At 40.5% G+C, this 16,309-nt stretch overlaps 1 protein-coding gene across 1 annotated transcript in view; it reads left to right on the top strand.

Moving 5' to 3' along the window:
• Positions 1-15,332: 15,332 nt before the first annotated feature.
• Positions 15,333-16,309, top strand: part of VSIG1 (V-set and immunoglobulin domain containing 1) — a 32,961-nt gene continuing 31,984 nt past the window's right edge. Inside the window, exon 1 of the mRNA XM_012553176.2 lies at positions 15,333-15,551. Within this exon, the coding sequence (XP_012408630.2) occupies positions 15,503-15,551 (49 nt within the window). The 5' untranslated portion in view covers positions 15,333-15,502. The remainder of the gene's footprint in view (positions 15,552-16,309) is intronic.

Genomic DNA, 16,309 nt, shown 5'->3' with positions numbered 1-16,309 from the left:
CCAGTTCATTTTACAGATGAGGAAACTGAGGCACATAGGGTTAAATAACTTGTCTAAGGTCACACAGCTATTCAGTGTCTGAGGCCAGATTTGAACTCGGGTCTTCCTAACTCCAGGCCCAGCATTCTATCCAAAGTTTAAATCTCAGCCTGACTGATCTTGCACAACTCACATAATCTCTCTGGGTCTCAGTTTCCTCCTCTATAATATGAGCAGGTTGCTCTAGATATCCCAGAGTGTCTCTTCCAGCTCTAGATGTATATTCCTAAGAAAGCCACTTCATCACCTGGACCTCAGTTTGATTCTCTGTAAAATGAGTTTGGACTAGATGGCCTATGTGGTTCCTTCCTAATCTAGATGTATGCTTTCATGACCAGAAAACCTCCCAGTTTGTTTATTATTCTCAGCTTTAGAACTCTGATCCCATGACCACATGGCCTGTAACATTCCTTCTAGCTCAAAATCCTATCAATTCGGTGGATTATTTCCCCTTTTCATTAATTTCACAGTAGAAAACAAATGTTTTTTAAGTGCTTACTACATTCAAGGGACTAACACGAAAACTGACAGTTCTACCATCAAGGATCTTACAATCTCCTAAAGTATCCTTCCCAACTTTCTCCCCAGTAGTAGCCAACCAGGACAGCAACCACTGAGTTGTCAACACCCTGAGGCAGGGAAATTTCAGGTGGAAGGGGAATTTTCTGTGATCATATGCAGGTCAAACATTTGAATGAGCAGTGGATAGATGCTGTGGATGTTTTCAAGAAGAAAATAAATAATTTCCTCTTTGGATAATTCCAACATGCTGAACCACAATAATCTGATTCTTTTCCAGTTCTGAGATTGTAGGTTCTTAGCTCCTGCTATCAGTTGAATCACAGGGAATGCTTATGAACATCAATATGCTTTTTCTAGAAGCAAAATAATGGCTCTTTTAAAAAAAAGTGTGATTCTAGTAAACACCTCAACGAAATATTTTGTTGATTCTGATGGAAAATATATTTGGTCCCAATAGAAGGGTCCTAAATTCCTCTTAGACTGTGGTGTTCTAGGGGACACACGAGAGTTGGGCAAATAGGCAGCTGTTCCAAGGTTCATGATGGAGTGAGTAATGAGAACACTTTTTCGGGGTAGGTCTGACTAATCTATGTTAAAGAAAAAGAAATCAGTCATGTTTCTGAGCTCATCACTGCTGATTGGATTTCTAAGAACTGTCCTGATAAAAATAGACCAATTCAGTTTAGCTCATTTAGAAAGCAATATGGAATTATGCCTTTAAAATGACTAAGAGGTTCACACTCTCTGACGCACAGATCCCTTGGGGGTACCAAGACGGTCAAAACCAGAAAGAGCGGTTCCACATTCGCCAAAACGTTCTTAGTACAGTTTTTGTGTTAGCAGAGGACTGGAAACAAATAGATGCCCATGCGTTGGGGAATAACTGAATAAATTGTGGCATGTGAATGTGACAAAATATAATTGCACAGTAAGAAATAGCAAATATAAAAAAATCCAAGACATATGGGAAGATACATAAACCAGTGAGAAGTGAAATAAGCATGAAAGAATATATACAATATGATGATGTAACTGGAAAAAAAAAACAAACTGAAATTAAATGCTATGTAATTATTATGACCAAGCGTGGCTCCAGAAAAAGAGTTTAGAAAATGGAACTCTGGTCCTTCTTGGCAAAGGCAGGGGACTCTAGTTGTGGACTATTGTACTTGTTGGCAGATATGGTTGATGTGCTTTGTTGAAATGAATTTTTTTCCTCTTCATTGTTACAAGGAATTGTTTGCTGGGGAGGCGAGGAGAAGAGATATATCCTGAAATAAAGATGATTATAGATAGTAAAATTAAGGTTTCCTAAAAATAGATCACTTCAGGAAATTTGGATGGAACCAGGAAAAGTCTGCCTGCTCATTTTCGATGGATGTCCTGAAGTTATGTCTCTTGGGTAGCCAAGAAAAGGACAAGAGTATTGAGCCAGAGGAAAAGAACATGGTGGTCGCTTCAGCAAATATCCCAATTGCCTCCAGCCAATTACTTAGAGCAAACTTTAGAGCCTTTGTTAAAACATTCCATCTGGACAAAATTCCATGATTTTCAGAAGCTGACAAGAAGGAGTTATTGAAGTAACATGGAGGTGGAGATGTAGCAATGGAAGTTTTTGGTATTGTTGGATACATGATGGATGGATTCATCGACTTTTAAAATGAATGCTCAGAAGATGGAATTGTAAAGGCGGCTCTCCCATGGCACGTGCTTGGGGAGGGTCCTATACTTTGGCCATTTCCAGAATGTGTCCTGGTAGGGGCAGCATCCTGTGGATATGCCTGTAACTTGTCCACTTGGGTCTCTACTGTGATTCCACACCTGGAATCGCACAGAGCCTGAGGGTTCGGATAAACAATTCCTTTAATAAAAGCACATCTAACATTCTCTTGATGAAAGCAGTCCCCAAAGTGGTTAAGAAAAAAAGCAGTCCCAGAAAGTAAAACCAGATCAAAGTCACCAGGAGGAAGAGAAGAAAAGCACTCACAGGGAGTTCCCTGGGATTTTAGGATTACTCCAAGATAATCCTGCAGCTGTTTTTATACCTCCCTTGCCCAAATGACCCACATCTGGGTCCCACGTAAATCCCCCCGGAAGCAAAGTTAACTCAGACCGCCATAGGGTTGCTGTACAGGTTTGAGTTACGCTAGTGTGGGATGGTGCTGTGGGAGTGTGGAGCTCCCTAGTTCTACTAGGGGCCTGGCCCATCATATGTTTCCCAGGAGACATATGCTTTAGCATAAAAAGTCGTGAACAATCAGAGGCTTCTGGTTTGTACCCACGTGCGCTCCCTCACACCCACCCCATGCTGTTGCAGCAAGAAACATTAACCAATGAATAGCAATAATCCTTAAAGAAAAAGATGATTTCCACTCACTGTCCTTTATTGAATGCATGGTTTGAGATTCTAAAAGTTCTCCCTTGGAATTCTTTTGGGAGGGAGGGAGGGGACTGCCTAATGTGACAGAAAGCACACTCGCTAGCTTCGAAGAGCTGGGAATGGGACCTCAAGTCTCTACTTGCCTCTTCTGCATTTTATTTTGCTTCCCGAACTCAGGTGATCAAACAGGGATCCTGAGATGGATATCTCTAGCATTGCTGGCAACATTGTGATTTGCTCGGTGGTCTGAGTGCTAATTGCCCAGCGGGAGTTGAATTTTGAAGGAGAGAATGACCACTGACATGAAGATTAGCCAACAAGTCTTGGCTCCCTGGGATATATATATATATATAGGCCTTGAGGAAGTTGTTCGGAACAGGAAGAGTCAAGATGAAATTGATATGCTTGTTCAACAAGGTGGTTCACATTTTAATGTTGTAAGCGTCCTCCTCCTGGGAAAGTTGAATGATGACGGATCGTTCTATAATGTTTGAAGTATTTGTCAGTGTGTTTACAAGTCTTTGGGGTTTTAAGCATTTTTGTGACAGAGGAAATTAAATCGTTGTCCTAAATCTGATCTAGTCAACAAGAATTTATTCAGTGCTTACTATGTTCCAGGCACCACGCTAAGTGCCGGGAATGCAGGGAAAGTCCAAAAACACGGTCTCTGCCCTCAAGGAGCTGAGATGGAGATAACATGCAAATAAACTATTCTTGTTTCACTCATGTGACCCCATTTAGAATTTCCTCAGCAAAAATACTGGAGTGATTTGCCTTTTCCTGCTCATTTGACAGATGAGGAATCGAAACAAACAGGGTGAAGTGACTTGCCTGGGATCACCCAGTTAAGTAAGTATAGGAGGTCAGATTTGAACTCAGCTGGAGAGGAGTTTTCCTGACTCTGGGCCCACTGATACCTAACTGCCCCAAGTTCCTGGAAAGAACCCTTCCCAACTCCTTCCATAGGAGGTGCAGGTGGGGATCCAGTAAACACCTCCCACAGTAGATGCAAATTGAACTTAGTCTTGAGGGAAGCCAGGAGGTGGAGGTGAGGAGGGAGAGAATTCAGAAGGAAAAAAAAAGGATGAAGATCGGGAAAAGGCCATCAGATCTGGTGATTTGGGGAGAAAGCAGTTTCATTTGAGTGATGGGGTCAAATTCCAGATTGCAGTGATATGAAAGGAAGGAGAGAGTATGGTTGTTCCTTCCCCATCGCAGCTTTCTCTATTACAGTTTCTATGTGTCATGACTTGGCCTAAGAAATTATATGGGAGTTTTGGAGTAGTTTTGTGGGAGCTACAGATGACATGAGAAGGTCGACAGATAATACAGAAAAGGTTTAGAAAGTCAGAAATGCATCAAATATATTTTAGTATTATATGCTATCTTTATATTTTATCTTTTAATAATATAATAATTGTGACTTCTTCTCTGGTACAAGGAGACATTTTTATGTGGATTTTCCAGGTCAGGGAGTGCCATGTCCCTAATCCCTGTGATGTGGAAGGGGTAGCTGTATAGAAAAAACGTTCTCCAGCAGTTTGACTTTGAAAAGGAGGAGAGATCCAGGATAAGCGCTAACAGGGATGGTACACCCCGGTAAGGGTTTTTTGAGGATCAGGGGAGGTAAGGCCATGTTTGTGGGAAACAACGAGGAAACTTCCTTATTGATAGAGTGAGGTTGAAGTTTAGTGAGAGAGTAGGGACAAAAGAAGGGGAAATCTGCTGGAGAAGATGGGAGGAGATGGAATCAAGTTTACACGTAGAGCGGTTTGCCTTGGCAAAAAGAAAGAAGACCTCCCTCTTCTTGTGATAGAGGGGCAAAAGAGGAGACAGGGAGGGAAGACTATCTGTGATAAGAGATGAAGAAGAAGGGAGAAAGAAAAAAGCCTGCATTTCTTTTTGGTAATCTATAAACTGAGTTTTTCAGCTGAGAGGATGGTGGGGAGGGAGGACCATGGGACGTTTGAGGAGGGAGGAAAAGGTTTGGAATGCCCATTGTAGTGATTGGGAGAATTAACTGATTAAGATGATATAAAAAGATAGTCTTGCTTCGATGTGAGCTCAATTGAGAGTGTACCCCAAATTTATAGTCAGTGGGGAATCATGGTTTTGTAACTTTCTCTAGATTGGTTCAGCAGCATGCGAGTAGGAGCTAAGTCATTAGATGATAGGAGGAATCTAAAGTTGGAGCTTGGCAAAGTACAATCATGAGAAAATAAAGAGGCAAGGGATTCAAATGTAGACAACAGTGTAGACAAGTACACTGCTCTACTTTTTACATATCTACATCTATTTCCATTAAATACCCTTCTGGAAAGGACCCTAGAAAGCTTTTTTGGGGAGATGCTCAACACAAGCCAGAACCTAAGCTTTGTTTAAGAAATTATCTCCAGAGTTCCACTCTGTGGCAGTCAGCCCAAGACAATGAGGGGGGGAAAAGCCTGATCCTCTCTTTTCAGGATTCATTAAGAAATGAGTCTTATTTGCATGAAGCTAAAACTAGGATCCCTCAGTGGGAGAGAGTGACCTCACCCCCTCCTAAGCCATGGGGCTGTTACAGAATCAAGGACAAAAGCCAAAAGATGATCATAAAGGAGGACCTAACGCTTTCTAATGGTAAATTATATTCTTTCAGCAGTATGGGAGCAGAGGGGGAGAAGTGAAAGTGTTGGTGAATGGGAAAATTAGTTCCTCTCTTTTTACTCTCCCCCTCTCTTCATGTGAACAGGACTCTACGTTCCCAACTCTTTCCTCGGGTGACTTTCTCTCTAGTCAGAGCTCTCACCTCTGCCCCTGGAGAGAGGGGAAAGCAGGTTCTTTAGCCTATACTAGAATGATAAAGGGATGAAAGATGGCTGAAACAATTGGACTCAGCAAAGCCAACTCCAGTTCTTCCCACAGAGGGACTGCTCAGTTGGGCCTGGGTTTCTTTTGGTCAGAATTTACTTAATCTTCCTCTCTGGATGAGAAGTTATAAAATATGAATCAATAAAATCTCTTTTTTTCCAATCTAGCCCTGAGACTTCATCCTGTGAATGTTCCCAACAGTTATGAAAATCTATCCATCTCTCTCCTGGGGTACCTTACCTGACAAGGGCACGCAAAAATTAATACAGTAATAATGACCACAGTCTGAGAGAAACCAATTTCTTTTAAAGTAAATGGCAAAGCAGAAAGCAAAGAGGTTCTTAATGAACAAGGATTGATACAGTAGATTCATCTCTCCTCAGAGAATATCCGAGTGGGGGAAGAAACAGAGGATGAGGCTGCATAATTCACCAGGTTCTGTTTCCATGGCCACTGCAGTCACTCTTGTCTTTTACTCAGCCTGGCTCCCACAGACCCATGCTTCTCAGAGCTAACTTTTCCTGCCCTTCCCCTACATGTTTGCTCACTTCTTGCCCCTTGCCAGGTTTCAGCTCTGCTAGCCCTTTCTGATGAGAGGCAGGGAGACTGCCCTTTCACAAACAGTCCCAGCCCCTAGGGGAGCGAGTAGACAGACAGTGGGGAATTTATGTCTGCCAACAGACAGAGCTTCAGTGTCCCTCAACTCGTAGAATGGTCTTCTAAGAACAATGTCAGAAGTGTTAAAGCTCAGAACAGGCTGCCTCTGACTATGAATTACAAAATGGACTTTTTAAAAAGCTATGTTTGGAGAAGAAGGGACATCAAAGAAGGGCTAATGATAATGGATGATGGCGAAAAGACAAAACTACTCAACTCCCATTTTGCATCTCTTTTCACTGCCAGGGAGATATATCTTTGGAATGGGAAGGATGGAACAAAAAATGGTTAGCAGGGAATTGAAACCTACAATATGCAAAATACTAGGCAGAGAAAACCTAGCTGTTCTTAATGAATTCAAGCCATTAGACCCACATGAACTATCCATCTTTCAGCAGTGAAATAACAACTGCTTGGTCCAACTAATGAATTACTCTTGGTGATAATTGAAAAAGGACTAGAGAGAGAGAAATGTCCCCATTTTTTAGAAAAAGGGTAGAATATACAAACCGGAGGTCCGTGAGCCTTCAGTCTGATTCCTGGCAAAATTCTAGGACATACTATTAAAAATAGATTGTGAGCATTTAGTAAATGTTGGATTGAGGATGGATGAGGTGTTTTATGGGAGCAAACCTCACAACAATTCTATGCGCCAGGTGCTATAAATACTTCCATTTTATGCATGAAGAAACTAAAGCTCAAATTGGCAAATTGACTTTTCTAAGATTTCCCGGCTAGTAAATGGTGGAACCAGGTCACAGATATAGCTGTCCTACCTGACAGTGTACTGTTCTCTCAACTACACCATGCTGTCTCTTCCAGGACCTGGGAGAGCTACAAGGATGAAAAATAGCAGCGATTCAGCCCTAAAAGTGCTTATAGTCTAATATAGAAAAAACTCAGAGATAAATATTATGCAACTTAGAATGATATAAGAAGAGAATAAAATGGCATGAGAGAGCCAGACAGAGATTACTTCTAGCTGAGAGAGAATAGGTCATGACCAGACTAACTTCTTTTCTTAAATTCGAAAGATGCTGTTAAATGTAGTATACTTAGATTTCAGCAAACCATTTGACAACGTTTCCCATGTTATCTTTGTGGACAAGATGCACGGATGGGATCTGGACAATAGTAGAGTTATATGAATTCAGAAGAGACAAATGACCAGCCCAAGTTGTTAATGCCTCAAGTTCATCTTTGAGGGAGATCTCTAGTGGAATACTCTAAGAGGTATATCTTTGGACCCTTTATTAGTCATCATTTATAACTATAACTCAGGTAAAGGTTTCTATGGCCCAGATTTAACATGACAGAATAGAGAGAATAAATTCCCAGATCAGAGCTGGAGGAAACCTCAGAGGCTATCGAGTCTAACCCCTCTTATTTTATGTAGCAGGAAACGTAGAGGTGAGGTAGTGACTCGACCCAGATCACACACAGGATCCAAGAAGGAGCATTGAAAGGAACCCTATAATTTATCTGATTCATCTCACTCATTCCACAGAAGAAACTGAGGTCCAAGAAAGGGAAGGGACTTCACCAAGATCATTCAGGTAGTAAATAACAGAGTTGAGATTCAAAGTCAGGTATTCTGATGCCAAATCTAACATTCTTTCCACTGCACCATTGACCTCTTATACTTGGGGCACCAAAAGATCAACTTCAAAAATACAATATGTGAGAGCTACAAGTAGCCAATGGTTTAAATGAAAAAGATCTGTGCATCTTAGTGAACTGCAGGTTCAGTGTGAATCAACATCTAGGGACAGTTGTGGTATTTTGAAAGAGGATTGGCCTTGGAGTCTGGAAATATATGGGTTTGAATATTACCATGGACATTTCCCAACTTTGTGTCTATTAACCTCCAAGAGCCTCAGTTTTCCCAACTATAAAATGTAAATAACAATACGTGTGATACATAATTCAAAGGGTTGCTGTGAAGACCCAGTGAAGTAATGTACATAAAGTGCTTTAGAAACCTTGAGGGGTATAGAAATAGCATTTGGCATCATTAGCATTATTACCAATGTTCTATGGTTGCTCTCAAGCTACATGGAAAAATGTAGAGTATCCAGAACTAAGGAGCATGACCAGGACGGTGAGGGAATTTGAGTTGAAGCCATATAAAGACTGGCTGAAGGAACTGGGAAAGTCTAGCCCAGAGAAGACTCAAGGGTGATGTGAGAACAGTTTGCAAGCATTTGAAGGGTTTCTTATTAAAAAAAAATGGGTTGGATTTGTTCTTCTTGGGAGATGGCGGTTTTCCCCTCATTAGAAGTCTTCAAGCTAAAGTTAGATGACCATTCGTGGTAATTCTGTAGAATGGGATCTTATTATACTTTGACCTGTTTAAATGTATAAAACTGCCTGCCATCTAGGGGAGGGGGTGGAGGGAGGGAAGGAAAAAGTCAGAACAGAAGTGAGTGCAAGGGACAATGTTGAAAAATTACCCATGCATATGTTCTGTCAATAAAAAAACTATAATTAAAAAATCATTTTAAAAAAGCAGATAAAAAAAGAATGGAATCTTATTCTATTACTGGTTGGGCTGTGTAGCCTTTGAAGTCTCTTCCAATTCTGAAATTCTAGGACGTATCTCCCAATTTCCCTTCTCTTCCAATTCTGAGATTCTAGGATTTATCTCCCAACTTCCCTTTCAATGCTACCATCTGCCATCGATTTGCATCTTAGATTTATTATTTCAAGCCACCTGACATTGCCAATGTAAAGAATGAATCACGGGGGTCTCTATCCCAGGAAACACCTCCATTACTATTTCCAAGAAGTAACCTACAATGGAGGTGCCATATGAGATATCAGTCTGCTCACAGCACTCTACTCCTCAGCTTTCTGGGAATTAAGTTCATTGACAGGGTATTGGGTACTGCGAAGGCCTTTTCTTTTCTTTTCTTTTCTTTTTTTTTTTTTGCCTACAAAATTGGATTGCCTCTAGGGTACTGGATTCCCTATCACTAGTTGTTTTCAAAAGCAAATGGATGACCCGCTTTTAGTATGCTTGTAAAACAACTTTCTGTTCTGGTATAGGCTTAGCTAGATGGTACTTAAAAGTACTTTCCTGCTCAGAGATTTTGTGGTTTCAAGATTATTATTCATAAAGCCTTTAACAAGTCCTACATAATGAAACTAAGGAAACGACCTCATCTTGGCATTACGCCAATAGGTGTTTGGCTTAATTCTCTTATTTTAAAAAAAAAAATCAAACCTTGCCTCTGGGGAGTGGAAAGAATTGATTCTTAGGTTCTAGGCCTCTTTGGGTTAGGGGTGTGTTTGTGTGTGTGTGTGTGTGTGTGTGTGTGTGTGTGTGTGCGCGTGTGTGTGCGTGTGTTTCCAACGCAGGGTCTTCCATGACAAACATTTGTATATGACACAAACATGAAGGAGTGGGCGTACCCAAACACTTCAAGGCACACAGTGGTTTGAGTCATACTATCAGTTAACATATAGTTCCTGGTACTAACCCTTTCCATCTTCTCCGCTATCATTAGGTAAGCAATCCCAGGCCCCTTAGCACAAACTGACTCATGCTTCTTGCTTAAAGACATTCTGCCTGAAAAGGAATTTCCCACTGGATTCTGTTCTCCAAGTCAGGAAGTAGGAATTCCCCAATGTGAAAGAATAAGAGCTAACTTTCTCTTTCCCCTTATATTCCCTTCCATGATGCTAAATACCATCTTTGTCTCCTTCTCAGACTCCCTTATCAATCTTCCCCCTTCCTGCCCCCAACCCCAACCCTCAAAAGTTGTCTGGTGGCTAGTTTAGGCAAGTTGGGGTGATACTTGGGATACTGGGAAATACTTGGAAAAGCTTCATGATAAGAGCACTATAGAGGAAACTGAGGCCCTGGGAGGGGCAGTGACTTGCCAAGATCACACACAAGGATCTGGAACTGGAGGCCACCTGGTCAAATCCCTTATTTTACAGAAGAGGAAACTGAGACTGAGAGAGAAGTTATGTGGCTAAAGATAAGTGATGCAAGTAGTAACCATTGGAGGAACAACATATGCCCATAACATCTAACTGTAGAGCCAATGATGCAGCTATTGTACAATACTGTCTCTATTAAACTCAACATTTGTGGCATCGATTAAAAATCAAATACTGCACAAATTTTTCAGGCCGAGAAGATCCCCTTTTAACATTCTATTACCTTAACTTTGGGTACCTCTGTATTATTTGTGAATTTATTCTTTCCATAAGAATGAAAACTTCCCATCATTCACTATGTCTCAGCTATAATGACCAGGTCCGGGGGTTCTTGGAAAAGGATGGAAACAGAGGTATCTCAAAGGTGGAAATGGCTTGGCAATGGAAGAACCAGAAAACAGGTATCAGATTCCAAATTGATCGTACCTTGGAAAGATTATAGAATGGAAACTTCTTTAGGACCATTCCATCCGTAGGACCCTAGATTTACAGCTTAGAGGGTCCTTAGCAATAGACTCCCTTGTTTTGCTTGCCAAGGTCACAGAGACCCATAGAAAGGCCCCCAAATCCCTGGTTCAAATTTTACTCCATTTGATTACTACTTGTATGCCCTTGGATACCTCACTTCTCTGGGCCTCACTTTCCTCATCTGTGGACAGATGAAGGACAAGATGGTGTTTAAGACCCCTTCCAGCTCTTGATCAAAGACCCCAGGGCTTAACTGACTTGCTCAGTTCAGCCTTCCTAACATTGTCTGCCAGAATCTTCTCATCCACCTCAAGTGGTCTGATTCCTTATTCATTCCTTTCCTATATACATAGAGAACATGTTCGTGAGTTGATTATGTTAGAATGATCTCCAAAAAAACCTGAAGAAGGAAGAAGGAAGGATGTTCCTGAGAAGGGTGAAGGGAGAGGGAGAATGGGGAAAATTTTCTCCCATAAAAGAAGCATGAAAGGAAAAGTTTTTACAGTGAAGGAGAAAATGGGCAGAGGACAATGCTTGAACCTCATTCATTGGAATTGGTTCAAAGAGAGAAGAATTTATATGTACACACACACACACACACACACACACTCAGTTGTATATAGAAATGTAACTTACCCAAAAGGAAGATAGGAAAAGAAAGGAATTTTACAAAGGGGGGTGGTGATGATAAAATGGGGGACAGATTAAAGGACTCAGTGTTTTGAAGCAAAATAGACTTTTGAGGAAGGACAGGATAAAAAGAAAGGGACAAGAAAAAAACACAAGAAAGTGACATGAAGAGAAAAACATGATTTGGAATCATAACTTTGAATGCGAATGGGATGATCTTACACCTAAAATGGAAGCAGATAGCAGAATGGATTAGAAACCAGAATCCAATAAATATCTTCAAGAGACAGATTTGAAACAGAAAGATACACATAGAGTTAAAATAAAGGGCTGGAGCAGGATCCAATATGCTTCAGCTGAAGTAAAAAAGGTAGAGGTAGTGATTATGATCTCATACAAAGCAAAAGCAAATACAGAGCTAGTTAACAGAGATAGTCAGGGAAACAATATTTTGCTAAAAGGTACCACAGGCAATGAAGTAAAATCAAAACAATTTTATGGCATGTTTCTCTAATAAGGCTTCATTTCTCAAATATATACTAAGTATAGAACTGAGTCAAGTTTATAAAAAGAAGAGTCATATCTCAATTGATAAATGGTCAAAGGACATAAACAGGCAGTTTTCAGAAAAATCAAAGAATCAAGGAAATCAAAAAATCAAAGCCATCTAGAGTCATATTAAAAATGTTGTAAATCACTATTTATTAGAACAAGGCAAATTAAAACAACTCTGAGGTATCACCTCACACCTATCAAAAATGACAAATGTTAGAGAAGGTGAAAGAAGAGGTATATTAATGAATTGTTGATGGAGTAGTAAACTGGTCCAACCATTCTGGAGAACCATTTGGAACTGGGTCCAAAGGGCTCTAAAGCTGCACTCCTTGACCTAACATTACTACCAAGGAAAAAGGAAAAGAACCTTTATGTACAAAAATATTCATGGCAGTTCTTTTTGTGGTGTCAAAGAACTGGAAATAAGGGGATGTTCATCAGTTGTGGAATGGTTGAACAAGTTACAACATATGATTGTGATGGAGTACTATTGTATTATAAGGAATGACAAGAGGGACCCCTTCAGAAAAGCATGGTACAAGGAAGTGAGAAGAACCAAAAGATCATTTTGTACAATAGCAGCAATGTTATAATGATAATCAGTTGTGAAAGATTTGGCTTCTCTGATCAAGACAGTGATCTGAGACAATTCAAAGGACTCATGTTGAAAAAGTGCTCTCCACCTCCAGAGAGAGATCTTCCCCCCCTTTTTTTTTATTAAAGCTTTGTATTCTCAAAATATATGCATGGATGGGGGCAGCTGGGTGGTGCAGTGGATAGAGCACCAACCCTGAAGTCAGGAGGATCTGAGTTCAAATCTGGTCTCAGACACTTAACATTGCCTAGCTATGTGACCTTGGGCAAGTCACTTAACAGCAAAACAAACCAAAAAATGTATGCATGGATAATTTTTCAGTGTTGACCCTTGCAAAACCTTGTATTCCAAATTTTTTCCCCCTTTCCCTCACTTCCTCCTCTGGATGCAAGTAATCCAATATATGTTAAACATGTTAAAATGTCTATGTTAAATCCAATATATATATATATATATATGTATATATATATATATATATATATATATATACATATTTATACAATTATCTTGCTAAAGAAGCAAAATCAGATCAAAAAGGAAAAAAATGAGAAAGAAAACAAAATGCGGGCAAACAACAACAAAAAGAGTGAAAATGCTATGCTGTGATCCACACTCAATTCCCACAATTCTCCAGAGAGAGATCTTTTGAACCCTGAGTGCAAACTGAAGTATAATTTTCTCACTTCCTTTCTTTTTCTTCCTTTTTTTGAACCATGGCTAATATGGAAATATATTTTGCCTGATTTAAGATGTATAATTGATATCATATTGTTTGCCTTCTCAATGGGTAGGGGAGAGGAAGGGAAGGAGGGAGAGAATTTGGAACTCAAAATTTTAAGAGAAGAATGTTAAAAATAAATAAATATATTTAAAAATTAAATTAAACCAAATAAACAAAAAAGAGTAAATATTATCCCCTTTCCCCTCCCTTAGAACAAAGAATTGTTTTTTTAAATAGTTCAGGAAAATTAATCCATCAACAAGTATTTATTACATGCTTACTATAATCAAAGCCCAGTGCCAAGTCCTGAAGCCAATATATCAAAAAATGGGACACAATCTATAGTTTTCCATATCTATGATCCCCTATCTTTGCAAAGAAGAGTGGATTCTCCAACTGTATCTCTTCTTTGGGTTCAAGCTCCCCCAAAGAATGTTTTTTTTTTAAATCCTCTTTGTGTCCTTAGCCTTCATCTGTAGCTCAGCTCACTGGGAGCCTCAGTACTCCTTCCACAGCTCTTACAAGTGACCATGCTTTGGGTTTTACCCACTGTGTGCTGTCCTTTCTATCATCTTCTTGTACATGTTGTTTTCAAAGCTAAAGCTAATATCATTATCTCATATACCCTAAGTGGGAGTCCTAGATCTGTTTTGATCTTCCTCTTGCCCCCACTCCCCACCCTCCTTGGTCTTTAGTTCTCTCCAGCTCAGCCCATTCAGAGCTTTTGTTCCCCTGAGTCTGCTTCTGGGTTCGTCCACACTCGCTGGTCATCCTCTGTTACCCTCCTTTGCTGCCATCTTCCATACCAATTTTAAAGAAAATACACGCATGTCAATGAATCCCCTGTGAACTTCCCGACTCAGAAAACAACTGGTTCCATTGAAATGGTTTTAAAGCCTCAGTGTTGTCCCTGACTCTTCACTTTTTCACCCCAGTGAGAAACACATTCAAACAGTGGCTAGACGGTGTCATTTCTACCTTTACAACATCCCTCTCACCTGTCCCCTTCTTCCCACTCATGGAGCCCCTACTCTAGTTCCAGGTCTCATTATGGCTCACCTGGACTCTTACAATAACTTCCTAGTTATTCTTCCTGACTCCAATCTTTCCTCTTTCCAATCCATCCTCCACAGAGCTATCTGGGAGGTTTTTCCTAAAGCCCCGCGCTGCCCATATCACTTCAGTGGCTCCCGTGGGCCCTTTGGCTTTTAGCCTGAAATCTTATGGCCTCCACACTTTGCCACTTATCCAGATAAGCTTCACACCATTCCTCTTTGTTCATTTTCTATAGCAGTTAAACTGTCCCACTCCCTAAGCTCAACCTGACCAGTAGCACCTGAACTGAAGGTCTGGGCTTTCCTGGATCTCCTGCCAGGTGTTGAGGTGCCTAATCAATCAGCATTTATTGAGCATCTACTATGTCCCAGATACTGTGTTTAATACTGGGCTGATCCCTTGAAGGATTAAAAGAAGACTACAGAAGGATTGAATTTATTTTTCATGTCATTTTGGTTATGGATAGCTTCAGATGGTTCCCTACGCCATTATTTTACGAAGGAGGAAACTAAATTTCATAGAGATCAGGTGACTGACTTGCCCAGTCACACAGCTAGTGGGAGGTGGGTTTTGAAGCCGGTTCTGAGTTCTCTTTCCTCTGTTCCACACAGAAATTTGGATTCCCGTTCAACCACCCCGGAGAATAAACTTCAGACTTTGATCTAAATATTCAAAGCTGCCACATTTGGCCTGCCAACTTTCCCTCAGCTTTTAGCCTCTTTCCAAGAAGAGCTTTTGGGGTTAAAGCTACAACAACATATATGCAGAAACTCCTGAGAAACTCTCAACAACACTTTAAGGTTTTCCGGTCCCACAAGGGTTTATCATTAACACACTAACAAACGTACCAAGTATACACATACCCCATGACAAAGGTTTTGGAGAACCCAGACCTACTCTGGGAAAGGTCTGAACCGATAAAGAAGAAAAATGAGTGCTTAGAGGCGTATTGACTTGGTGATGGTCATGAGATAAGAACAACAAAGACTCAGTGAGGAAAAAGAAAAGTCAAGTTGAGGTTCAGTCCAGAGTAGGCGGCAGGCAGCAGGCAGCCCCGATTGCCAGACTCCCCTCTACCAAGATGATTTTCGTGGTTTCGAGGATGATTCTCTTCATGGCAGGCCTTCTAGGTGAGTCCAAAAAACTGCCCTACTCCCAAGCCACAATACTCTGAAGCCGATTAGAAAAGGGATTGGACAAGAGGCAGCATGGCCCTAAAGACTTCCCAACAGGCCTAGGAGGCAAGAAAACATAGGACTCCAATCCTGTCTCAGGCCCCTTTCGGTGGTCCCCAGGCAATCCTGTAGGACAGGAATTCTTAACATTTGTGCTATATGGATCCATGTGATGATGTTCCAAAGCTAGTGACCCCTTCTCAGAAGGGGGTTTTGAAATTCATAAAATAATGGGATTTCACTTATATCCATATATGTGCACACCAATTGACATGTATTTAATATATTTATATGTAATATAGTTCATTTAATATATATATTATATACATATGTATATATATATTTAAAGTTCATGGACTCTAGGTTAAGAACCTGTGCTCTAAAATTATGAGTTGCCCATCTACATTGGTGGATGGAGCCTCCTCCTTGAGACAGGAATCTCTTTCCTGACATAAATAAAGGTGGTAGATTATTTAATCAATCAATAAACATTTATTAAGTGCCTACTTTGTGCCAGGCACTGTGCTAAGCCTGAAGATACAAAAAAGAGACAAAAACAGTCTCATGTTCTCATGTTCTCAAATGTTCTCATGATGTTCTCAAAGAGCTTATGATCTAATAGACGGGTGAGACATGCAAACAAATGTATGCAGAGCAGGCTATATGTAGATTATAGAGGAAATAATGACTAGCGAGAAGGCTTCCTACAAGGT

Source organism: Sarcophilus harrisii, chromosome X, assembly GCF_902635505.1.
Source record: "Sarcophilus harrisii chromosome X, mSarHar1.11, whole genome shotgun sequence".
In the NCBI taxonomy this organism is placed as follows: Eukaryota; Metazoa; Chordata; class Mammalia; order Dasyuromorphia; family Dasyuridae; genus Sarcophilus; species Sarcophilus harrisii.
This window is presented reverse-complemented; position numbering and strand designations above follow the sequence as displayed.